This window comes from Dromiciops gliroides, chromosome 3 (genome assembly GCF_019393635.1).
Source record: "Dromiciops gliroides isolate mDroGli1 chromosome 3, mDroGli1.pri, whole genome shotgun sequence".
In the NCBI taxonomy this organism is placed as follows: Eukaryota; Metazoa; Chordata; class Mammalia; order Microbiotheria; family Microbiotheriidae; genus Dromiciops; species Dromiciops gliroides.
Genome location: NC_057863.1, coordinates 434403931 through 434430861, shown reverse-complemented (window position 1 = coordinate 434430861; position 26931 = coordinate 434403931). Strand labels below are relative to the sequence as shown.

The window sequence follows — 26931 nt, the reverse complement described above, 5'->3', positions numbered from 1 at the left end:
ATGGCTTAAGTCTACTTCCCCACCCCACGTAGGTTGCTGATGAACAACTAGAACACATGAGGCCATGCTTAACCCTCTGCCCACATTATGTACTAGCATTGAGTCTGCTGGCAGAGGATTGTGATATTTGGCATCCATTTTGCATGCTTAGATAATGTAAGGTGGGTTGGGGTTGAGTTTTTTTGTTTTTTTGTTTTTTTGTTTTTTTTTTTTGCTTTAAACCACCACCTACCACCAGATGGTAAATCAAATCACTCTTTATGCTAAGTGGTTATGGCTAGTTCTTAGAAATCACCCATCACATTTCAGCATTAAGTGGGTGGTAGATGTCCTCTAGTGAAGTAACATTTAGTTTCTTTAAAACAGGCCAAATTCTTTCCCATAGATTTGAATAACACTTTGTTTTTACAACTCTCTAATTCCTTTTTTCTTCATATTTTTTTAACTTAACAAACACCAGATCAAATATACAATTACATATAAGTTGTAGAATAAAAGGGATTGTATATGAGATAATAAATACCAATACAAAGAGTTTGGTTTTCTTTTTAAGTATATGATAAGTTCTACAAACAAGTATTTATTAAGCACCTACTGTATGCTAGACACTAAGGATACAAGTACAAAAGATGAACAATCCCCACTGTCAATGAGCTTACATTCCTTCTAATCTTCTTTATATGGTGTTTTTGTGGGGTTTTGGGGTGGGGGAAGGACCTTTTTCATAAACCTTTCTCTCTCCCACCTCCACTCCCCTATTGGGAAAAAAAAAGAAAAGAAAAACCCATTGTAATAAATATTCATAGTGAAACAAAGCAATTTCCCAAATTGACCACGTGAAAAAATGTATGCTTCATTCTACATCTTAAGACTGCAACTTTTCTGTGAGATCAAGCACCATATTTCATCATTGGGGTTAGAATTGTGGCTGGCCATTTCATACACTGATTAGTTTTTTTAAAAGTTGTTTTTCTTTACAGTGGTGTTATTACTGTATAAATTGTGATCTTCATTCAGCTAAATTCACTCTGCATCAGTTCACACAATAATCCTGAGGCTTCTCCAAAACCTCCCCTTTCATCATTGCTTATAGCACAATATTTTCCCATTACATTCATATGCCCTACTTTGTTTAACCTGTTCTTCAATTCATGTCCAGTCCCTTAGATTCCAGTTCTTTGCCACTACAAAAAGAGCTTTTATAAATATTTGTACATATGGGTCATTTTAATTTTTCTTTGATTTTCAGGCGTTATTTTAAGTATTTTTATGTCTGTATATTTGTGTATATGATTATCTTTGTATGTATCTTTACTTTGCCCATTAATTTATAAAGACCACGAAGACAAGGACCATTTTATCTAAACTATATTTCTAATCCAGTGCCTGCACTGTTCAATGACTGTAAATGAATGAGTTTTGTCATGTGTAATTGCAAAACTGGGTCTTCACAAAGTCCTCCCGGTGCCTCCTTTGAATATAGAGGTGGTCCTGGGTTCTCAGATTCTTGCAGGTTTTAACCATTCCTAAGTCATCTGAATAGGAAATTCAGTGCTTTCTTAAGATAATTGTCTTTCTCTCATGCATTCCAATTAAACTTACTTCTATATAGGCAATCAGGTGGGGTGGGCTACTGTAGTAGTCACATTACTATATATTTATTTTTATCACTGTATGTTTTGCCTCCCCCCACTTCTGCTATACTATAAACCCTATGAAGACTGAAGCTATGTTTTTTCTCAGTCAATAGTTAGTCAACAAGCATTTATTAAGTGTTTACTTTGTATTAGACACCGTACTAAGTGCTGGGAATACAAATTGAAATAAAAAGATTGTTCCTACCCTCACAAAGCTTATATTCTAAAGGAGGAAGACACCATAAAAGACACTGAAAATGGTAGAGTTGGTGTCCTGGCCAGAGGGGGTGTGGATGTAGAAACAAAGCTACCCAGTAAGGAATAAGGGCAAATGTTAGAAAAGGTCCAGGTATAGCCTGAAGAGGAAAGGAGACAAGGCTGATCTGGCTACCCTCCTTAAATGGAGGTTCTGGGTAGAACCACCCAATCAAAGAGAGTGGGCTCCAGGATGAAGAGCTGGAGCAGGTAGAACAAGCCTAGAGAGCAACATCAAGAGGAATGAGGACTTGTTCACTCCAGTGCCTAACACAGTAGGCTACACAGAACATGGGCTTGATAAGTGGTTTTGAATGAGGGAATGAATAAGTTTTGACATTTACGATTGTAAAACTGCATGTTCCCGGGGACAGCTAGGTGGCGCAGTGGATAGAGCACCGGCCCTGGATTCAGGAGTACCTGAGTTCAAATACGACCTCAGACACTTAACACGAGCTGTGTGACCCTGGGCAAGTCACTTAACCCCAATTGCCTCACTAAGAAAAAAAAAAACTGCATGTTCCCTGTTCATAAGTAGAAAATGCAATGTTTTCTCGATGTGATTTCATTGTTCCTCCTACTCATTCCAACTAAACTCATCTCTGTGTCCTTGGAATTTCATGTGTCACTCATTACAGAGCCCTTTAAGATGTGTTTAGTGACAAGTGGGATAAAACTGGAACAAATGTCTTAAGCATATTGGTTTATCTTTTGGCCGGGATTGAATGTATTTATGTATATTTTATGCACATGTATCTGATACTTATCACCAACTACTACTGCTATTGCTGCGTCTGTGATAAGCAACCGTGGCCACAGAGGTTGAGTGCTTATTGAACTGATGTATTCTCATATTTCATATGCTATATTCCATGGTTCTCTTGTTTAGGAAAGAAATTTTTCCTGAACTCATATAAATCCCACACACTTTTATGGAGCAGCGGGTTTTTTTTGGAGGGAGGGAGGTAGATAGTTAAATATGAGAGACAGTTTCTTCCTTCCTTTTTTTCCCCCTTTCTTAAATTGAATGAGATTATTTGTAAAGCACTTAGCACAGTGTCTGACACATAGTAGGCACTATAAATATTCCTTTCTCTCTTCTTTTTGTTTCATTTTAATTTTCTCTCTGTCTCTCTGTATATGTATCTCTGTCTCTGTCTCTCTCTCTCTCTCTCTGACGTGGAGTCCTAGAATGGTAGGGCTGTGGGCGAGCTTATAGAACATCTGATCTGATTTCCCAAGTCAGTTAATTGAGACCCAGAGATTGAAGTGTGCCCAAGGTCACACAAAGAGTTAATGACTGATAAATATATAAATAAAAACATACAATATCACTGTTTTAAACCCATTTTAGGCTCTCTGTGACCAAAGCATTTTTTTCCCAGATAGGTTAAAAATCTTTGAAGTATCAAAGGACATTTTGCTTCTTTCATTGATTCCTATATACTCATGTCCATATGTGTTCAGAAAAATGAGGCCCTTGTTTCTTTTTAAAAGGTTTTTATTAACATTTTTTGTTTTTACTTACAGCTTTATTTTCCAATGTTTTATCCCTTCCCCCTCCCTTACCCAGTGATCCATCTACTCTTGTAGCAAAGAAGAAAAACCAGAGAGGATTTAAAAAAAAAATAGTTCAACAAAACTAATTCATAAATCAACCTTTTCTGTTTTGCCTAATAATACACGTTATTAAAAAGACAATGAAATAAATATGATGGCTGTGTCCAAGCTATACTTCTCTGGCATATTCCTGGCAAATATACCTCACTTTTAGGGTGGACTTTGTGAGTAATTAGAAATTGAACAAAAGCTGAAGATCACTTAATTTCCAAGAGGTTAAAATGAATGTTCACATTAAATGATGCCAAACTCAAACATGGCTTTGGATTGAGTTGGCTTTTGTCTCCAATTCTATACTCTCTTGTGATTAACTGATTTTAAAGATGTGTCTTGGAATGGAATGTTTTATTTATTGCACGTAGATGCCTGTAAGGTAGCTGTTCATTTGGCTTTGGGTTTTTTGGCTAATTGGAGCAATACAATTTAAAAGACAATAGGGAAAGACCCCTTACTCTGACCTTACCAAGCTATGTTTGTCATCTCCTAAGACTCAGCCGACCGTAGGATAAAAAAAGCAAGCTACCAGAGACCAGTCATGACAAAAATGACTTGTCCTGTCAAAGGGGAAGGGTGGAATTATTAGTACCAGGAAATAGTTTCTGTGAAAGGGTAAATTATTTCTAAATATTCTTTCATCAACATTAATTTTTCTTTTTGTCTTATCCTCATGAAATAACTTAATTTTCTTTTCCCCTTATGTTAAGCATGTCATTAATCTATTCATTGCTTTACCTTGTCTGTATGTTGGTTAATTCAGTTCTTGTGTTTTGGCAGAGAAGGATTAACTAAGATAATATTTGTAAAGCATTTAACACAGTGCCTGGCACATAGTAAGTGCTGTGTAAATGCTTATCCCTTTTCCCTTTCTTGTTCATCAGGTACTCTCTAGACAGCTTTGTCTTTATTTATTTGCCAAACCCCTAGATCCTTTTAAAAAACAGGATGAGGACCTGACCCAGGTCAGATTCTTGGCATACACCTTCAAACAGGAGGTGAGACATGGACAATGATTCTGCAAAGAGACAAAGAAGGATCATCAGTTAGAGAGGTAGGAGGACAGAGTATACAACTGGAGAGGTCAAGAAGAAAGAAGAGTCAACTGATTTAGCTAAAAAGAGAACACTGGTGATTTTGGAAAAATCATCTTCCATTGAATGATGGCAGCTGGATTACAAGAAGAGGTTAAAAAGTGGACACAATAATTAGAGGCAACTTTTTCTATGAGGTTGGCTATAAAAAGGGGAGGAAATAGGTCAAGTGAGGGTCTTTTTATAAGGATGGGGGAGATCTGGACAAGTTTTTATGTAACAAAAAAACAGCCAAAGACAGATCAGAAATTAGGAAGGAGAGGGTATGATCAAAGAGGCAAGCTCCAGAAAGATGATAAAGGATGGGAATCAAGGGCACAAACACAAAAATTCGGAAGAGAGAATAAAGGATGATACTAAGAGAATTCAAGGCACAGAGTTTGGGAAGAAAAAGCAGCTTTTGACAGATGGCCTCAGTTTTTTTTTCTCTTTCCATTGTTAGTGTTTTTCTGCTGATACCCATTTCATATTAATCCACTCTTTCTTTTGAAAAGAAAAGGAAAGATTGACTTAACTACATTTCCCTTAAGAATAATAGTTTAGATTCTGTCAGCCATGTATACCCGTCTTCCAAGTGTTTTGACTATTCTTTTTAAAGGCTTAATTATTTCCACTTTCTGAATTCCATCTCCTTTCCTTTCTTAGGCTTCAGATGACGAGTCTTACATCAGTGATGTGAGTGATAATATATCTGAAGACAATACCAGTGTTGCAGACAACATTTCCCGACAAAGTACGTAGTTTTGTGAACTCTAGATTTCTATAACCTACATACTTGCCTTTGTTAGTGTAATGACTTTTTCAATTGTATAAACTTTTTCTCTACAATCATCTTTCCAGAGCTGACTCCCCACTGATTAATAATTTTTATGTTCTGTTCATGTAGCTGCCCCAAACAATAAACTGCTTATTACAGAACCACAGAATTTTAAATTTGGAAGATACCTCAGTAGCCCTATAGTCCAACCCATGCCCCAGAAAAGAATCCTTCCTTCAACCTAACTAACAAAGAGGATATATGGCCTCCCGTTGACATCCAATGAGAAGAGAACCTAACCTTTGGATAGCTTTAATTGTTAGACAGTTTTCTTCAAGGCTAAATTTGTGGTTTTGCAGCTACGGCATTTTGCTCCTGGTTCTGCCATCTCTGGGACCAAACTGCATGACAATTTAATCCTTCTTCAATACTCTGTGTTCTTCAAATACTTATAAAGTTGCTCAGGATACTTTTACTTTAAAAAAGTTTTCAAAGACTAAAAATGGCATAGTTCTGGTTTTTTCCCACCCACTTAATTTGCTTCTTGAAAGTCTGCTCTAATGTTATTTGCATATATTTAACACCTGGTAAGTAAATTATACTCCCATAATTGTTTGTGCATTAATGAATAGCCATGTGTTGATATAATGTAGTTTACTCTTAAGTATATTATAATGAAGGCTTAATAAATATAGCCTATGCATAATTTTTTTTTAAACATGACTCGTCTGGCCTGTGTTCGGAAAAAAAAAGAACAAAATATCTTCCAGTCTTTGATGCTTGTCTTTCTTTTTCAGTTCTTAATGGGGAGCTTACAGGAGGTGCATTCCGAAATGGACGTCGAACTTGCCTCCCAGCTCCATGTCCTGATACTAGCAACATTAATCTGTGGAATATTTTGAGAAACAACATTGGAAAAGATCTCTCTAAGGTCTCTATGCCTGTGGAATTGAATGAGCCCCTCAACACTCTGCAGCATCTTTGTGAGGAAGTTGAATACAGTGAGCTCTTGGACAAGGCCTCAGAAACTGATGATCCATATGAACGCATGGTAATCTTTGGTGCCACAAGGCAGTGTCCCTCAGAACAAAAGAAAACAAAACTAAATAAGAAACAAACACAACTCCAAAACTCACAAGCTAACTTCAGAACAGGGCTCATCTAGGCCAGAATACTAACGCTTGTTGGCTGTGTTTGTTTTTTAAAAAATCATTAGTACCTAGAAAGCTGGGTGGTACAGTGGAGAGAGAGTACTGGGATGTGGAGTTGGGAAGACCTGAATTCAAATGAAGTTTCAGCAGTTTTGATACTGAGTGAGTCATTTAGCCTTTCTCAGTCTCAGTTTCTTCTCTGGAAAATGGGGGTAATAAGATTGTTCACAAGATTGTTGTGAAGATCAAATGAGATAATTTTGCAAACTTGAATACACAAGACAATATCATCATCAGTGTAGCCTGCCTTTTTTTAGATATACACACACTCTTTTTATGATTAAGGTAGAGACTGTGTCCTTCTAGTAAAAGAAGACCAATCCACCAAGTACCTGAGTAAATTAAGGCCAGGTAGGTTCATAACCTTTTGAGAAGAGATTCCTGCTATATAAATTTTACCCCAGTAAGTTTCTTTAACTTAGCATATAAAGGAGTTGTAGCCCATGTAGAGGTTTTTTTTGTTGTTTGTTTAATTTTTTTTGTTTTGTTTTTGTTTTTTTGTGGGGCAATGAGGGTTAAGTGACTTGCCTAGGATCACACAGTTACTAAGTGTCAAGTGTCTCAGGCTGGATTTGACCTCAGATCCTCCTGAATTCAGGGCTGGTGCTTTATCCACTGCACCACCTAGCTGCCCCCCACATGTAGTTTTAAGACATGCCCAGCCACCCTTTCTATCTGCTTCTCCTGAAAACCAAGATAATCTATTGGCCTAAACCACAAGGATTTTAGGCCTGGGTTGGATAAGTGATTCATTTCCACTTTGGCCTGGACTTTATTCCAGTCTAGAGTAGAAAATCATTTCCCCATCTGCTTAAGGCTACTCCCAATCAAGAGGTTCTGAGTGCCCTTTCCACCTGAGCCTAATGCTGTGATCATGGGGTCTTGTTCCAAGTAAGATCTATCTAGTCTTGGCCACTCAGTTCCAAGGCACTTCTCAAAATGTCCCAGGTATTTTCTTGTCACATTCAAATTTTAGACCTTTTTTTTTTTCTTTTGAGGGCTTAACTCAGGGAAGAAGACTCTGTAAACAGATAACAGGAAGACAACAAGAGGTGCTTTGCATGACCTTTAGAGAGTAAGGATGGGGGTGGAACCCACCTAGCTATGCCTTTTACATTATTTTTCTTTCTCAACTGTTTTAACAGGTTCTCATTGCTGCATTTGCAGTTTCAGGATACTGCTCTACCTACTTCAGAGCAGGAAGTAAGCCATTCAACCCTGTGCTTGGTGAGACATATGAGTGCATCCGAGAAGACAAGGGATTCCGTTTTTTCTCAGAGCAGGTAAATCTACTTTTATCCAGTTCTCTTCTGCACAGGTAGGTAAATCTGTTATGGAATAGAAATCCTTTAACCAGAAAGTTGCTGTGAATAATTGCAGGAAAAATCTCTCCCAAATTAAAGTACATTTAAGTGTTGCTTATTAATGCCTGAAACTATTGTGTAAATCTCCATTAATTCCAAGAAACATTTTAAGATTGTGTCATTAAAGTATAGCTGAGCTGAATATCTCTTATCCCACTGGGAAAAATGTCATTTAAAAAGAATATTCACATTACATATAATGCAAAAAGGGTACATTTTTTGTCTTAATTTCCAGACACTCTGTGTTTTTCTTTTTCTTTTTTTTTAACCAGGTTAGCCACCACCCACCCATTTCTGCCTGTCATTGTGAATCAAAGAATTTTGTGTTTTGGCAAGGTTTGTACTTTTTTTTTTTAAATAACTTAAAGGTCACATTGATGAGCAATTGAAAAAGTTTCTCCTCTCCAAATGTACTCTAAGTAGAGTTCCAACTCATGATAAGAGAATGTTACTAATTGCTGTTGAGTTCAGTTTTAAGTAATTCAATTTTCAACTTTGAATTAGGAAGAAATACAGGCTAGTAGGCAGCTGAACTCACAGTTAAGGCACCACTGTTGATACTATGACTTTGGGAAAGTCATTTTATATTCCTGGTGCTCACATCCTTAAAATGGAGACCATTAAACCTACTCCCATTCTCTTAGTTTTTGAGGATGCTGAAGATTAAAGATAAGATATTCACAAAGGTTTTGTTATTTTAAAGAAGAGACTCTGTAACATCCTTTCTAAAGGCTGTCTTGTTTATTTGCATAAAGATTATAATTGTCTTCAGTACTTGTAAGGACAAATTGAATTTATCTGTAAAGTCAATCTAATCCAACAAACATTTATTAATCACCTACTCTGTGAAGAGCACAATATATTACAGGACATAAAGACCAACTATCCCTGCCTTCATGGTAACTATATTGGTACTGAGGTGTATGGAACATGCCTAGATTACTGTAATACAAAATGATACATGTTACAAAACGAAGGGAAGGAAGCATTTATAGAGAGCCTACTCTGTGTCAGGCTTAGGACCAAACGCTATAGAGACATTTTATTTTATCCTCTTAACAAACTTGGGAGGTAGGTGCTGTTATTATACCGATTTTTACAGTTGAGGGAACTGAGGCAGACAGAGGCTTAAGCGACTTGTCCAGGGTCACACAGCTATTAAGTATCTGAGATCGGATTTGAACTTGGGTCTTCCTGTTTTGTTTGTTTGTTTTTGCTGAGCAATGACGGTTAAGTGACTTGCCCAGGGTCACACTTCTAGTAAGTGTCAAGTGTCTGAAGCCGGATTTGAACTCCTGAATCCAGGGTCGGTGCTTTATCTACTGCGCCACCTAGCTGCCCCCGAATTTGGGTCTTCCTGATATTAGGCCCTGTGCCAACTAATGAGAGGTCAAAGCTAGAAGTAAAGTGTCAAAGCATTAAGATTACTGGTTAGGGGCAGCTAGGTGGCGCAGTGGATAGAGCACCGGCCCTGGATTCAGGAGGACCTGAGTTCAAATCCGGCCTCAGACACTTAACACTTAACTAGCTGTGTGACCCTGGGCAAGTCACTTAACCCCAATTGCCTCACTAAAAAAAAAAAAATAAGATTACTGGTTAATTAGGGTTAATCTGGACCCAGTTAACAAGTTTCAGTCAGAACTATAAAATCTATAGAAATTCCTGTGAAGACAATACACAGATTAGGCTAGTATCTGTGAATAGAGCCATCAATAGATGTAACATAATTTATGATGTCCTAAAGGATGTTGCCTTGCTCATATAAACCATGTAAACCTGAAGCATTTTCAAACACAAGGAGACTTCAGTGGGGAAAACATAAAATCTTAGGTCAAAATAAAATTTTAACAAAGAAAATAAACCAGTGAGTCCTGTATCAGAGATGATGAAATACATTTGGCTTCCTTTTAGTAGATTGGTGGGGGTACCTGAGGGGCTGAGTGGATTAACTGTTTGGGCTTTTTTTGTTAGAAGGTGGGATTCTGTGAGAGGGAGGCATGGAGAGGGAGAGACATATCTATAGATAGAGATGGAAAGAGGTGGAGGGGGAGGAGAGAGATAAAGAGATTGATGGAGAGACAGACTTGAAGTGTGGAGGGATTAGTAAAATGCCTGTGATAAAAGAATCACAGGGCATCAACAAAATCTTTTCAGAGAGTATTTACCCTTCAGCAAAAGTGTTGAAGTTCTGTGATTAAAAATCTGAATAAAAAAGGGAAATAATTACCAATAGGAATGTAACCCATTTCCTCAGAGCAAAGAGAATCGTCATCCAGCTATTTACCTGACTAGTTCATATAACATTTAATTTGTCCGGATGTATCTGACTCCATTTCTTCATAAGATTTTAGCATCTATAGTTACAAATTTTATGTTCTCACTTCCTTCAGGAATATACCTCTCATAAATATGAATGATAATCCATGGTATTACAGTATTATGAACACGTTTACTATTCAACTATTTATTCTTTCCCCCTTATAGTTCTCATATATGCCAGTCTACTTCAAAACACTTGTCATTTGCTTTAAAATATTCATAGTATACAGTTTTATTCTATTGTATTAGTTGAGAAGAAATATGCAGCATCCGTTGTAGAGTAATATCATTTACATCTTTCAGAGTCAAATCTGATCTCCTCATGCTCAGGTAATCTTCAGGAGACTCATTGCCTCAATATCTGATATCTTTGAATTTCTCAGAAGTAACTTTCTCATTGTTTCCTAACTTGACATCTACCATTCCGGGATCCTCATTACATATTTAAACATGTAGAATAGCTGGAGAATAAATTCTTGGAACTGGAGTTTATTTCTCTTTTGTCCTCCACCTTTTCTTTCAGATATTAGATGGAAAAACAAGTTCTGGGGAAAATCCATGGAAATCCTACCTGTGGGAACACTGAATGTGACACTTCCAAAGTAGGTTCCCCTTTTTTCTTTTTGCTCACTTCCTCTCTGATTTTCTAAAGAAGAGCACTTTTAAACATCATTGGGGTAAAAGGGACCTTTCTTTTCATGTGGAATTCTACTGTTATTATTATGGTGTGAAAGACAGCATAGTGTAGTGGATGGGGAGTTGGTATTGGAACCAGGAAGTCCTGTCAAGTTAGCAAGCATGGATTAAGTACCTACTATGTGTAAGGCACTGTACTAAACCCTGAGGACGCAAGGAGAGTCAAAAGACATTCTCTGCTCTCAAGGAGCTTACAGTCTAATGGAGGAGATAACACATGCATGACTATGTAGACAGAGTAAATTGGAGATACACTTAGAGGAAAAGCACTGAGATTAAGAAGGACTGGGGGCACAGCAAAGAGTCCAGTGTCACTAGATTGTAGAGTCTGTGATGACAAATAAGGTGTAAGAAGACTGGAGAGATAGGCAGGGGGCAGGTTATGAAGCAAAACAGGAATTCACATACTGGCTGTGTGACCCTGGGTAAATCACTTAACTTCTCACTGCTCTAAGCAGATCTCTAAACTTCCTCAGTTGCAGAGAAAATACCAATCTCCACTGGTAGAAGGAGTTTCCTCATCTGGGAATTACATGTACAAATAAAATAATGGATCCAGGTCCTATCCATGGGGAAAAAAAGGAATTTTGTAAATCTTAAAGAGCTATATAAATATTATTATTACATAAATATATGTTGATTTTGAAGTGTTAATTTAATTCAAAAAAACATTTATTAAGTTCTGATTGTGTCCAAGTTGCTGTGGATACAAAGACAAAAATTATAACAATCAGGGGTAGCTAGATGGCGCAGTGGATAGAGCACCGGCCCTGGATTCAGGAGTACCTGAGTTCAAATCCGGCCTCAGACACTTAACACTTACTAGCTGTGTGACCCTGGGCAAGTCACTTAACCCCAATTGCCCCGCAAAAAAAAAAAAAAAGAAAAAGAAAAATTATAACAATCCCTGTTTTCAAAGAGCTGTTCAAGTATGTTATATTGGGGAGTCGTTCCATGGGTGGATTGGTATCAGTGACTGCTTAGATCTCTTCCAACCCTCAAAATCTGTGCTTCTGAGGTTTCATTAAACTCTAGAGAAATCACATGTTCATAGGTAAGCAAATATACAATATATAATGTGAACAGAAAACAATTTTGGACACAGCTTGGAACATCCAGAAAAGATATGGCATAGGAGGTTGAGTTGAGACTTAAATGAAGGTAGGGAAGAGAGATTTTAGGCATGGGAGAAAACCTGAGCAGAGACACATAGATAAAAGTTATAACGTCATGTATGTGCAACAGACAGCAGATAGGCCTGTTTGGCTAGAACGTGGAGCCTGTGAGTGGAGTGAATACGGTTATCCCTCCCACATCATGACTATGCCCATTGTGGTTTCAATATATCACAGGTAGGCATAAGAAATTAAATGGCAATTTGGAGGGAGTTTTGTGGAAGTTGCAAATGAAGGCCAGCCAATGATGCAGAAAAAGTTTAGAAACTCAGAAATGCATCAAATATATGTATAGTAGTGCATAATATCAGCATGTTTTCATTTAATACTGTAAATACCCCATAAGAGAAAAAGAAAAAAATCAAACTTCTTCTCTGGTATGAAGGTAGGGCCAAAAAAATTTTACATGGTGGCACTGTACCCCTAACCCCTGTAGTGTGAAAGGGATAACTGTAATGTGAAATGATATGAATATATAAGTAGGAGCAAGATTGTGAAGGACTTTAAATGCCTATGGGAGGAGTTTTGTATTTGAATATAGAGGTAAGAGGGAGCCACTGGAGTTTTTTGAGTAGGGAAGCAACACGATCAGGTCTATGCTTTAGAAAGATTTGTAAATGAACTGTGAAAACTTTGGAAATCCGAGGCTCTACAGGCATATGCATTCAATCTTTCTATCCTAAGAAATTTGTGTTCCATGGTAATGATGACCACACTCAAAGCAACCCAAGATAGATAATCTGTGCTGTGTAGTATTGAAATCCATCCAATCTAGTCTATTATCAATCCCATTTCTCCAAGAATATGTCCTGTTTTGACCCCTTTGTCCCTAAATGCACTGGTTCTGAGGAGCTATTCCATATTTTGGAAGTCAGCTTAGGGAAGCCAAGCTGCTGCCACAGATGCCTGTCAACACCACCTCTTCAAGTGGCTTTGAATAATTCATCTGTAGAGTTTTGTACTTTCTTTGTCTTTCCTTCTCCCTTCCATTATTTCTACCTTCTCCACCATATGTGTGTCATATATTTGTATGAGAGACAGGATGGTGTAGTAGGCATATGCCAGTATCAAAATCAGAACATCCTGGCTTCAGATTTTGTACCTGATAAGATTTGTGTGACCCTGAGTAACTCACTTAATCTCTCACTTACTCCCATTTTAAGTTACAAGTGAGTTACCGGTGTCCATCAAGGAGGGAATTTTCACACCAGTGTAATGTATCTATGTGTGTACATAAACAGGCATATTGATGTATATGGGTATCTATATCATTAACTGTAGATGGAGAAATAGAAAACTTATGCATATGTAAATATATACATATATGTATATGTCTGTATGGCTATGTCTAGATAAAATTCTCGTGTATATATAAATATATACTCATGCACATATGTCTATAGCTAATTTTATACATTGAGATAGAAATACTTTGTATAAATGTAACTATATAAAGCAGGAATATGTAATATAGTATATGGTGGTACATAACCTATGCATTGGTATATTGTGTGTATCAAACGATACCAATTCATTTATTTTATTTTGGAATGGTTGATTTTTTACTACTAGAATAATGTAAATGTATGTAAATCTATGTGTGAGATGAATTTATGAAAACATATCTCCCCATATATTTCTTGGGGGAAAAGCTGATAATTTCACATTATTAGTCCACTAAATTCACGACAATTTTGTGGAATTATCTGGGAGAGCCCATTAATTCTTTCCAAATAATCATTCTTATCTTATGTATTTGTGGGTCAGGAGCAGAAACTTAGAGTCCTCTATCAGAAAAATCACTGACTACTTAAAAATCTCCAAGGAGGATGTAGCAAGAAGGAAAATAAGGGGAGAGAAGCTTTAGGTGACTCATTTTAGGTTTACCTTCAGTGCATAAGTAGAGATCTCTGTGGGTTTCATTGTTTTAGTAGTAACTCATTCTCTTTCTAGGTACGGAGATTACTACGTATGGAACAAAGTCACTACATGCATCCATAACATCCTCAGTGGGAGGAGATGGATAGAGCATTATGGAGAAATCACTATTAGAAATACAAAGAGCAGTATTTGTATCTGTAAACTCACATTTATCAAGGTAAATAATGTTGTCAGGGAAAATAGTATAAAATATGGCCTAAGGAAGAGACAGAACATTTAATACTAAGAAACAGCAAGCCCATATATTTTGACTAGGTTGACTTGTTAAAAAATAGCTTTTGCATGTACTTACTTTCCCTTAGTATCCATTTTCAGCTGATAGTATTTATGATAACTGAGTTTATGAAGTCATTATCAGCTTCTAAGAACACTTAAATGTAGCAATAAAGCATATGCTAGCTACCAATCTCTTACTATCAGTTTATCCCAACCATTATGACCAACGTGGAAATTTGATCAACAGAAAAATAGCCCCTTGGCCCCAGGAAGGTAAGTTATTAAAATGACAAATGCATGAAGTACCCAAACACCCACCAAGGCATTCTTCCCTTCCTTCTGTCTGAATTGGAGTTACTGGTTGGGATGCCATAGTTATTTTTCTGTGTGTCAATTAAAAACACTATCCAGATGCAGAGAATATTCCTTTCATTTGTTTCAGCATTTTGAAATTACTGGGTTGATTCCAATATGGAGTGCCAATGTTGGCTTAATTTTAGGTCATGTTTTTCTCAAATCTCTTGCCCCAAGCTCTAAATGAGGGTTTCCTTTCATGTTATGTACCTTTTCTTTATCTTAAGATAACTGTGAAATCTCTTGTTTGGTGGGGGACCCAGAGCTAAAGAATAAGGCTATGTTTTAACTTAGAAGTTTTCTCTGGCATTGCTAATATTGACCCTATCAATCCAGAAGTATTTATTAAGCACCTTCTGTATGATAAGCACTGTGCTAGACTCTAGCAATACAAAAACAAGAAGCAGTCCCTGCTTTCAAGGAGCGGGCATTTGAATGAGGAAGACAATACTATACACATATAAATAACCTTGGGAGGGAAGGCAGGAGCAGCTGGATGGAACAGGAAAGTTTTCTCACAGAAAGTGTCACTCAAATTGAGTCATAGGGGAAGCTAAGGACTCCCAAGAGTTGTGGATGAGGAGAAGGAGCATTCCAGGTATGAGAACAACCAGTTCAAAGGCCAAAGTTGTTAGACTTGAAAGGAACCTTTACCTCAATTAGAGAACATTTTACAGAGGACAGGCAGCTAAGGCCCGGAGATTCAGATGACTTACCTTTAAGATCACACAAGAAGTCAGTGGCAGGACCCAATTATCTTGACTCCTCATCCTCTGTTTTTTCTGTTATGTAAATGGATGTGCACACTTTGGTTTGTTCTAGAGAGAAGGATCATTATTACTAATACAATTCAGTATTTACCAAGATACTTTGAAAATAGCTTCTGGATCCATTTCTCCTTTTTTATGTTTTTACTACTGAAATTAACATGCGTTACTGAATATAGAGGAAGTATTTGACTGTAAGGAATAATTAATTGACTCATTAATATAGATCTTAATTCTGGTAAGATGGGAAGTGTATCAAATTTGTTTCATATGATAGGAACTGTATCATATTTGTTCCATAACCTTATCCTATCTAAGGATGATAATGAATTGTTATTGAATGAGTAAAATAACACGTTGCACTAACTGGAACCTAGGTTATTAGCTTACCTTTTCCACTGGCCAAGTGGATGGCCATAGGCAATTCAGTCCAATTCAGCAAGTATTTATTAAAGCACTGACTATGTCAGGTACTAACTAGGTCCTAAAGATTTTGGGGGGTGGGGGGGAAAGACAAAACAGTAACTGCCTCCAGAGAACTTAAACTTTACAAGGCCAAGTCATAACCTCTTTAATTACCAGTTTCCTTAATTGACAGCCTCCTTGAACTTCAGTTTCCTCCTCTACTAAATAAAGTGGTTAAACTAGATTACCTTGAAGTCCTTTCCAGCTCTGATCTCAAATCCTAAAATAAGAGTAGAGTATATTAGAAGTTCTCTAAGATTTTTCTAGCTCTAAAATTCTATTTTATTATTCTCTTTTCTATTCTAAAATGAAGCCGTGTTCAAAGTGTCTAGAAAAAATATTAATATTATATTAATATATTAAAAACTAGTGTTAATCTGTAGCTAATGGCTGACCTCTTTTCTCCTTTGTATTGCAATCCATCAAACATTTGGAATGAACTATGTAATGTCATGTCAGACATTTCTTTATAGATTTTTTTTTTAATGGTGTAGGCATTGAGTTTTACAGCTAAGTCAATTTTTTTAGCTTTTGTTAAAATCAGATATGTTTTTTGATAAAGGCTTTCAATAGAGCCTTCTGGCTTTAATATCGCTGTATAATGAAAGTAGCACTATGACAAATTGAGGGAGGTTGTTGTTTTTTCTAGGTGAATTATTGGAATTCTAATGTAAATGAAGTCCAAGGGGTTGTCATGGATCAGGAAGGAAAGGTGGTTCACCGTCTCTTTGGAAAGTGGCATGAAGGATTATACTGTGGTGTACCACCATCAGCAAAGTGCATATGGAGGCCAGGTGAGACTGCCTACTTCTTTGTGTAGTACTGGGAGGAGGGGGCGAGAAAGGTTACTTTAACAATAGAATATAATTTAATGAAGTAATGTTGCCACATGACAAATACACCTCCCCTTAACTATTTTCTCTGTTAATGGAGAGGTCTAAAAGTATAGCTAATCAAAAGTAAATGCAGTTACATATTTAGGTAACTTTTGTAAGTTTTTTTTAGTAACAACAACTCACATTTACTTGGTGTTTTTAACCCCTTTCTTCAGAGCAAACTCTGTGAAATAATGAGGGCAAATATGAGGAGATGAACTTGGAATCTGATAGACCCGTGTTTGAATCCCACCTTCAACACTTACTAGCTATGTGATTTGGGGCAAGTGACTTAATTTTTCTGAGCCTCAGTTTCTTCACCTGTAGTAAGAGGATGATAATATAGCTAGCATTTCCTTCATAGGGTTGTTGTGGGGCTTGGGATTCAAATGAGATAGTGTTTGAAAAGTGCTCTGTAAACCTTAAAGTTCTTGATAAATGTCAGAGATTATTCCCATTTTATACATGGGGATAGTAAAGAATGTAGAGGTTAAGAGGCTGCCCAGCTTCCTGTTGTTAATAATTATTCTCATTTATAGAATTGGTTAAGTTTTGTGAGACACATAATCACATTTAATCCTTAGGACAGTCCTAGGAAATGAGTACTATATTATTCCCTCCATTTTGCACATGAGGGAACTGAGGCTTTGAGATAAAAAGTGAGTTATCCATGGCCATACGGCTAGTTAGTGTCAGCTATAGGATATGAACCTGGGTCTCCCATAACTCAACACCTTTTCCCCTACTTCAGACTGCCCTGCTTCTTTATCGTTGCTATTAATCCCTAGAAAACCTTACTATAGATTAATTCTGATAGGTTTGGAGACATTAGAGGAGAGGATTGGTTGGCTACTATAAGGACTAGGACAATGAGAATAATCTTGACTAGAAGCATTGGGAATGGGGGACAGCACCAGGATAAAATGTATGTGGTCATTAGGGTCAAAAAGAGTGGAGAGAAGAATGGAATGAATGGAACCTAATACAGGACCAAAGTGGCCCAGGAAATTATTTGGTAATTGGAAATTGTGGTAAAAAGTTTTAACAGTCGATTAGATAATGGAGAGACACCAGTTTTTTTTTAGGACCACCCTTTTGGGGAGGAGACCAACAGCATGAGCGACGCACGCCAGATTGCCTGCTGAGCACTCGACTTCCGGGATGCGAGCTTAAAAGGCAAGGAGAGAACGGAAGTGGGGCCTTTTTTTTTTTCCCTGCTCCGCTGGTCTCCTGGCTGCGCTGCACAGACAGACACGGACTGGAGTTTGACTCGGCCCGGCTCTTGGTTAACAGCACGCGCTTGACTCGGTCTCTCTCCCCAAAGGTGGCCTTCGGTTTTTGGTGAGTTTTATACAGAATATAGACTAAGCCTAGACTTAAGACGATTTGTATTGTATTTCTACTTTCCTATCCTTCTAATCAACATCACCTTGTGACTACCATACAATAAAAGCTCTATCTAGAAAACCAGAAGCTTCTTCCATTTACTAGTCTGGGAGATAAATTAAGGGAAAGGTTAAGTAGGGTAGATTTATGATCTAATATCCAATTTTAATCTCATAGGATTCAATGGGTCTAGCCCAGCATGTTGCTTAGCATGCTTACACAACCTATCATAGAATCTATTAGGTCTCTCATCAGGACTCTGAACTGTACCTATAAATTTTTCCCAATTATCAGTCCTTCTAGCACAGGATTCCGTTGCATTCAGCAATGTGTCTCTAGCCTCTTTAACAGACCAAAATGCCTAGGGTCATTGGGGTTCCATTCAGGGTCTTCAATAGGCCACCCAATGTCAACCTTTCCTGTGGCTTCCAGGCCATTGGCTGTAGCTATTATGTCTGCTCTTTCCCCTGGGGATAATATTGCTTCCATAAGCTCATTAACATCATTCCAAGTGGGCTGATATCCAATTTTAATCTCACAAAATCCTTGATGCTACATTAGGATATAAATTATTTTCTATTGTGAATTTAGCTACTTGATTCCGAATTATAATCGAACACACCTAATAACTATACCAAAGGTTTCTTTTAGTTACATTAAAAATACATTTTTCTCTATTACTGACTGCTTCTGGTAAATCGTAGTAATACTTAATAACTTAAATTTGCATAACATTTTAAATGCTTAAAGAGAGCTTTACAGATTTTGTCAGCAGAACTAGTCTTGTAAATTCCAAACCTTTACAGATTTTGAAAATAATGAATTTTAGTATATTAGTGCCCAAATAAATGAGAGGCAATGAAAGAAGTAAAAGGAAAGGAGAGAGTGGGGAAAGGAAAGAAGTTTTTAGATCTAACTGAGAAATCCTAAAATTTAACCCAAAGATACAAATAATAAATAGCAGTAATCATTGCTCACACGTATTTAACATTTTGGTTGACAAATTAATTTACTCATTACACTTCTCTAAAAAAGTATAAGTACGAGGGAAGAAGACTATGAGAGCAGAATGTTGTAGGCATCAGAGTTGGTCACTGTTTTGGGTATTTCTATTGTACTTCTTTTCTTTCTTACTAGAATAGATTTAATCCAGAGGAGTGGGATATTTCCAGAAATTACCAACACAAAAAAAGCACCAAGCACCAATAAAACTTTTTTGGAAAAAAAAAAAAACATTATCCATAAATTTCAGCAAAGGTCCAACTATGTTCAACTTGCTTTCTCTAACAAAAATTCTAAAATGAGATAGTTACCTTTTTCTGGTGGTTCCAACCATTTCTACCTAGAAAATTAGTTTTTTCCTTGTTGGTCCTAAATAGAAATTACCTTCAGTGATTCATCTACATTTTGAAAGATGAACTAATCATTTTAGGCCAACTGTCCTTAGCTATTCCACTTGGAGCACAGAGAGAGTTGTAGCTGATATTGTAGCTGATATCCAGATAAATAAAGTATCAGATGACTTTGTCCACATCAAGTTTATGTTCATCTTCCTAATCCATGTCCATTACCTCTGTCAAGGTGGTCATTAATAAACTCTGGTATCGGGGCAGCTAGGTGGCGTAGTGGATAGAGAACCGGCCCTGGAGTCAGGAGTACCTGAGTTCAAATCCGGCCTCAGACACTTAATACTTACTAGCTGTGTGACCCTGGGCAAGTCACTTAACCTCAATTGCCTCACTTAAAAATAAATAAATAAATAAATAAATAAATAAATAAATAAATAAATAAACTCTGGTGTCAAAATCCTTTTTATTTGTTACTCTTCAACCAAATGCTTTCCACCATGTTTCTTTCCCCCCATCATTCCTTGATGGTCTTGAATTAATATATATCTTGATAAATAATGATACTCTGTCCCCTAAATAGGGTTGAAAAAGGAGGTGAAAAATGGACGATATGGATATAGATAGAATATTCAGGGAGTTTGGCTTTGAAAAGGAGGAAAGACATTAGATCTCATAGCTTGAGGAGGTGATAGGGCCAAATGAAGGTTAGGGAAGATAGGGGCATGTTAGATTGGAGACTAGAGAGAGGATAATTGAAGGGACAACCTCCAACAGAAGATAGGAAGGGATGGGATCAAGGGTACAAAGGAAGCTTTGGCCTTAGAAGGACACAGACCATCTGTTTCTCTAAAACTGGAACAGGATTAGAGAATAGACTATGCTGTTGAAGGGTTTTGAGATATGGAGTAGAGAAGAAAAAGACACCTTATGATGAATAGCCTCAAGTTTTTGTTTGTTTGGTTTTTTGTAAGGTATGAGGGAAGTATGACTCTTCTAGCAGAGAGTGGTTATAGGTGATCTGAGTAAAGAAAATATTTGAAACATCATGTGAGGAGTATGATGGGAAGTGAACCAAGGAAGAGTAAAAAGATGCCCTGCTCCCCAATTGGAAATAGAAAATAAAACTGTAGTTCTGGCCTAGTAAGAGCACAGCTGTGTGACTCCCACTAACAATCAGCATGCAGTTGGGGAAGGTGTCCCTCTTATTGATTATGTATTATTCAAATTAATAATTTACTGAAGGGGCAGCTGGGTGGTGCAATGGATAGAGCACTGGCCCTGGATTCAGGAGGACCTGAGTTCAAATCCAGCCTCAGACACTTAACACTTACTAGCTGTGTGACTCTGGGAAAGTCACTTAACCCCAATTGCCTCACAAAAAACAAACAAAATAATATTATAATAATAATAATAATTTACTGAGAGTCTTTACCCAGAAAACTTCAGAATAGTTTTTTTTCTTCCTTCCCCACCCTAAGCTTCCATTAACATTTCTAGCATGTAATCAAGGTTAATTTAGTTTTGTGCAATTTTGCTCTTTTTTTGGTGGTTTAATTTTTAAACTATGATTTGGATAACAAAAAATACGTGTTGCCCTAAAACCCTTTTCATATATTCTGGTTTTGTAAAATGAGTAGTAGTAGGACATAGTTGATAGAGTGCTAAATTTGGAGTTAGCACTCATATCTCATTCACTTTTGGCATAATGGTTAAGGAGATGACAGGGTGAAATGAAGGTTAGATTGGAGATTAGAGAGAGGATATGGAAGGAAGGAAGGAAGGAAACAAGGAAACAAGCATTTATTAAGTGTTGACTATGTGCCAGACATAAGCACTTTACAAATATTTTTATCATTTGACCCTCACAACAACAATTCTGGGAGACAGATGTTATTGTATCCCAATTTTACAGTTGTGGAAACTGAGGCAGACAGAGATTAAATGACTTACCCAAGATCGCTCAACTATTAAGTGGGACTGAGGCTGGATTTGAACTCAGGTCTTCTTGACTCTAGGTCTAGTGCTCTAATCACCTAGCTGTCTAGAGTAAGTTACTTTATCTAAACTTCAGTTCCTCATATCTGTAAAATAGAAATAATCCTAGCACTTACCTCACAGAGTTGTGCTAAGAACCAAATGAGATGATACATATAAAATGCTTTGTAAACCTTAAAGCACTATATAAATGTAAGCTCTTATTATGATAAAAGGTATTTGCGTGTCAAGAATGTAGCAAAAATCATGCTGCTTTCATTGACACTCAGTGCTAATTTACCCTGTCATCTCAACACTAGTAACAGATCTATTAAATTTAATTACTGTAAACAACTTCATTATTCTCATAGAATATGGGTAATTCAATTGTATAGTGCTGATCAGGTACCAGTAAAAATAAATCTATGTTTGTTACTTATTTTGCCACTGAATCCAAAACTTTATGGGTTTGCTTATCAATTTGAGTAATTTTGCAATTGGCAGTGAAGTGTCCCCAAAAGTCATTAGTAAGCTTTACATTTCTTGTTGGTAAGGTAGTTAAGGTGTCAACACAAAGCTCATACAAATTGCCATGTTTTTTGTTTCTCTATCACACTGCCAAGCAAGCCTTTTTTTCCCCATAAAGCTAATTATATTGGCATTCTGTAAACACATTGAATTTTAAAAGAAACAAGATGAAATGGGTTAGCCAGTATTTTCTAAAACAGTGTATAAGAAAATCTGGGGTTTTATCAGTCTACTAATAATTTATTTTTAAAATCTTCATTTTTATGATAATCACTATGAAATTACAAAATCGAGTGTTCCCCCTAAGAGAATCACAATCTCACAGGTCTTCACTGAATTAATCACTAAGCCTAATGTCCAGAATAAGGTCTGTCAAGTCAAGTTAATAAGCATTTCTTAAGCTTCTACCATGTGCCAGGCCCTGTGCCAACCACTGGGAATACAAAGTTAAAAATTCTTCCTTCCCTTGAGGAGCTCTCAGTCCAATATGGGAAACAACTTGCAAACAACTAAGTCCAAATGAGATGTAGAGATAATTAAATTGGAGGCAATCAAATCAGGAAAGCCCCAACATTGAGGGGGTTTGTTGTATTTGACATGGATTAAACCACATTGGAATTTGGTATTTAGTTCTGGATATCATATTTTAGGAAGGACTTTGACAAACTGGACTTTATTCAAAGCAATAGTAATGGAACAGTGAGGAGACTAGAAGCTGTTTTATACAAGGATTCATTGAAGGAAGGGGATACTTGAGCTGGAGCAGGAAAGATTTAAGAGGACCATGATATCTGTATTCAATGATTTGACAGGCTCTCTTGTAAGAGAGCAATTCAGTGTCTTCCACTTGATTCCAAAGAAGAGAACCAGGAACAAAGGATAGAAGTTACAGAAACACAGATTTAGGTTCTATAGAAAAACTAATGATACAGAAATGAAATTGACTTAATTGGAGCAGAAGTGGGGCCCCAATGGCTGGAGGTCTTCAAACAGAGGCTACTTGTTCTTACTGGGGAATTTCAGGGTCTCTTCCAACTCAGTGACTTCAATCCAGTATGCTCATGGTTATATAAAGTGACCACATTACTCAGTAGTAACTGTTTATAATAATAAATCAACGGGGCACATTAAATTTTTTTTTAATGTATCTCAGCAATATTTTATTTTTTTTGAATTTCTTTCAGGTTCCATGCCAACCAATTATGAACTGTACTATGGCTTTACAAGGTTTGCTATTGAACTCAATGAATTAGATCCTGTTCTGAAAGATCTCCTTCCTCCAACAGATGCTAGATTCAGGCCAGATCAAAGGTCAGCATTTTAAAATTTTAAATGATTTTGATAAAACCATTGCAGGATCTCCAGAGATTACCAAACCATTCTCCTCCCTTGACTGATTCAGTAAATATGTTCTGAATACTTCCTAAATGCAAGACAACACTCAAACTAATCAAAACAGATGTTCATTGTTTTAATATGCAAACTTTTATCTAACTTGCAAAAATATCCACAGAAGCTTCTTTTTTCTTTGTTTCTCCTTTTTTTGTTGTTTTTGCATATTTTTTTTTAATCATAAGAAAAGGTTAGCAAAAAGAGAAGAGTGATAAAGTGGAAAGGACCTGGGATTTGGAGTGACAGAATCAGAGAAAGGACATCAAATCTAAATCCATCAAAAGTTCCCTTCTATAGTGTCCTTGATAAATTCTCACTTGGCCTTTCCTAAAGACCCAGCATGAGGTAGAAGCCAAGAACTCTGCAGGCAGTTCATTCCACTTTGGAATAGCTCTGATTGTTTTCCTGCCTTTAGAAGAACAAGTCTACTCCATCTCCATTCTTCAAATATTTGAAGATCGTTCTTTTTCTCCAAGTTAAACTTGCCTAGTTCCCATGACTAGTGCCCATATGAAGTGACCTCGTTGCTCTTCTGTGTGCTGATCACCTTCCTCTGAGATACTTTCCAGGGGCAGCTAGGTGGCACAGTGGATAAAGCACCAGCCCTGGATTCAAGAGTACCTGAGTTCAAATCCGGCCTCAGACACTTAACACTTACTAGCTGTGTGACCCTGGGCAAGTCACTTAACCCCAATTGCCTTATGCAAAACAAAAAAATACTTTCCAACTTAACAATGTCTTTCATACAATCTAGTGCCCAGGACTGAACACAGCACTGCGGAAGCCAAGCCACAGTAGCTCAGGACAGTCACCTCCCTGATTCTAATTATATCTACACTGTCAGTGACATCAGTCTAACATAACTTGCTTTTGATGAAGCCAAGAATTAAGTGGCTCCTTTTGATCACTGCTTTCTTTTCTGTATGTTCACTGTTCACTAACCATCTTTTCAATGCTGTTATAGAATTTTAACATGAACTGAAGGCACTCTTACCATCCAATAATTTGTAGATTCTCCTCCTCTTCCTCTTCCTCCTCCTATTCTTTAATATTTCCCAATTCTTCCCCTTCCCCAGTTCTTTAATATTTCTTTCATTCTTCATCATATTTCCATTATCACTCATTGAGGTTCACTCATATATGAACATTCCGCAGACCCTAGGACTTGAACTCTTCAAAAACAAGCACTCTCTTCCAGCCTCAAACACATACTAGCTAAGTGACCCTAGGCAACCCACTTAATTTCAGTTTTACCTCAGTTTCCTCATCTGTAAAATGGAGGCAATAATATCACCTTCCTCCCTGGGTTGTCATGAGAATCAAGTCAGATAATAATCAAAAAGTGCTTAGCACAGTACTTGTCAGGTAGTAAGTGCTATATAAATGATAGCTTTTATTACCTCCAAACTTATCTTGATTATCAACTCCCTATTGGCCTTTTTTTTCCCGTCCCTTCTAGTCCAAATGACATTCTTTTTTTTTTTTTTTACATATAAGGTATTTTATTTTTTCCATTACATGTAGAGATAGTTCTCAACTTTTGTTTATACAAGCTTTACAATTTCAGATTTTTCTCCCTCCCTCCCCCCTCCCCTAGACAGCAGGTAATCTGATATAGGTTATATCTATATATCTATATACATATACATATACATATACATATATATATATATACATAATAACATTAATCCTATTTCTGCATTAATCCTGTTACAAGAGAAAAAATCAGAGCAGTGATGCAAAACCTCAAAATAGAAAAAAAAACACAACAGCACCCAAAACAAAAGAAATAGTATGGTTCAATCAGCATCTATACTCTACAGTTCTTTTTTTTTTTTTTCCCTTGGATTTGGAGATCCTCTTCTATCATGAGTTCCCTGGAACTCTTCTGTACCATTGCATTGGTGAGAAGAATATAGTCCATCACAGTAGGTCAACACTCAATTCTGATGATACTGTGTACAATGTTCTTCTGGTTCTGCTCATCTCACTCATCATCAGCTCACGCAAGACCCTCCAGGTTTCTCTGAACTCCTCCTGCTCATCATTTCTTACAGCACAGTAGTATTCCATTGTATTCATATACCACAACTTGTCCAGCCATTCCCCAATTGATGGGCACCCCCTTAACTTCCAATTCCTTGCTACCACGTAAAGAGCAGCTATAAATATTTTTGTACATGTGGGTCCCTTTCCCCATTCTATGATTTCTTTGGGAAAAAGACCTAAAAGTGGAATTGCTGGGTCAAAGGGTATGCACAGCTTTATCGCCCTTTGGGCATAATTCCAAATTGCTCTCCAGAATGGTTGGATCAGTTCACAGCTCCACCAACAATGCATTAGTGTTCCAATTTTCCCACAGCTTCTCCAACATTTATTATCTTCCTTTTTTGTCATTTTAGCCAATCTGATAGGTGCCAAATGACATTCTTTGTGGTGGAAAAAATGGAAGCAAAATAAAGTTAATCGGCTGTGCCTCCCCTACTTAGTCACTTTTTATCCAAACCATTCAGATGGGCAGTACTACTTATTTATCCCTTATTAATCATTCTCTTTTTACCAATGTAGCTTTAAAAGAAAAAAAAAAGAGAGACCAAATCCCTTCTGTTGTCTTTAGTACTCCAGCCACCATTCTTAGAGGACCATCCCAGTTTTATCCTCTACCTGCCCTTGTGTACATTTTCTATACATGTCTTCTTTTTTTTTCTTTTTTGGTGAGGCAGTTGGGGTTAAGTGACTTGCCCAATGTCACACAGCTAGTAAGTGTTAAGTGTTTGAGGCCGGATTTGAACTCAGGTCCTCCTGACTCCAGGGCCGGTGCTCTATCCACTGCACCACCTAGCTGCCCCTACATGTCTTCTTAATATCTAAGTTGAATGTTGACTTCCCTGGGCAGCCATATCAGTATCTTTAAACAGGTTAGGTGGCACAGTGCATAGAACGTTGGGCCTCAAGTCAGGAAGACCCAAGTCCAAATCTGGCCTCAGACACTTACTAGCTGTATGACCCTCAGCAAGTCATTTAACCTCTTTTTGTCTCAGTTTCCTCAACTGCAAAATGGGGGTGATAATAGCACTCAACTCCCAGGATCAAATATGGTAAGTATCAGTAAAACACTTAGTACAATGTCTAGCACATAGTAGACACCTGATAAAAGCTTGTTTCTTTCCTACTTCTTAGCTTTCTTTTTTTCCTCATTACCTTCCTACCTTTCTTTTTTTCCTTATGAAAATTGTTTCTTCACAATATCATTTGTAAGAGTTTCTCATCCATCCAAGTCTGACTTCCCTTCCAGAATTTTTGGACATATGATCCTACCTATCATTTCTCTGAACCCTTTGAAATCTATTCTCCCCTAATCTAAGATAATCTGTTCCCCGCTTCTGTCTCCTTTTCTGTTACAAATTTTAAGGTACACTAGTCACTTCCTCACAAAGTTCTCATCATTTCCACCTCTGGTACCATTTCTTCCTTGATACTGAGAACTAGGTCTAAAACAGAAAGTCTTTCTGTAAATAGTGTCTTCACCATTTGAAGGATGAAATTATCAAGTCAATTCAAG

At 37.1% G+C, this 26931-nt stretch overlaps 1 protein-coding gene across 8 annotated transcripts in view; it reads left to right on the top strand.

The window, feature by feature from the left end:
* Positions 1–26931, top strand: part of OSBPL6 (oxysterol binding protein like 6) — a 273481-nt gene that overhangs the window by 237696 nt on the left and 8854 nt on the right. For all 8 annotated transcript variants that reach the window (XM_043992204.1, XM_043992203.1, XM_043992206.1 and 5 more), the window contains 8 exons: positions 5246–5333; positions 6155–6408; positions 7714–7851; positions 8205–8268; positions 10775–10853; positions 14076–14220; positions 16515–16659; positions 23162–23288. In XM_043992204.1, coding sequence (XP_043848139.1) covers positions 5246–5333; positions 6155–6408; positions 7714–7851; positions 8205–8268; positions 10775–10853; positions 14076–14220; positions 16515–16659; positions 23162–23288 — 1040 coding nt within the window. The remainder of the gene's footprint in view (positions 1–5245; positions 5334–6154; positions 6409–7713; positions 7852–8204; positions 8269–10774; positions 10854–14075; positions 14221–16514; positions 16660–23161; positions 23289–26931) is intronic.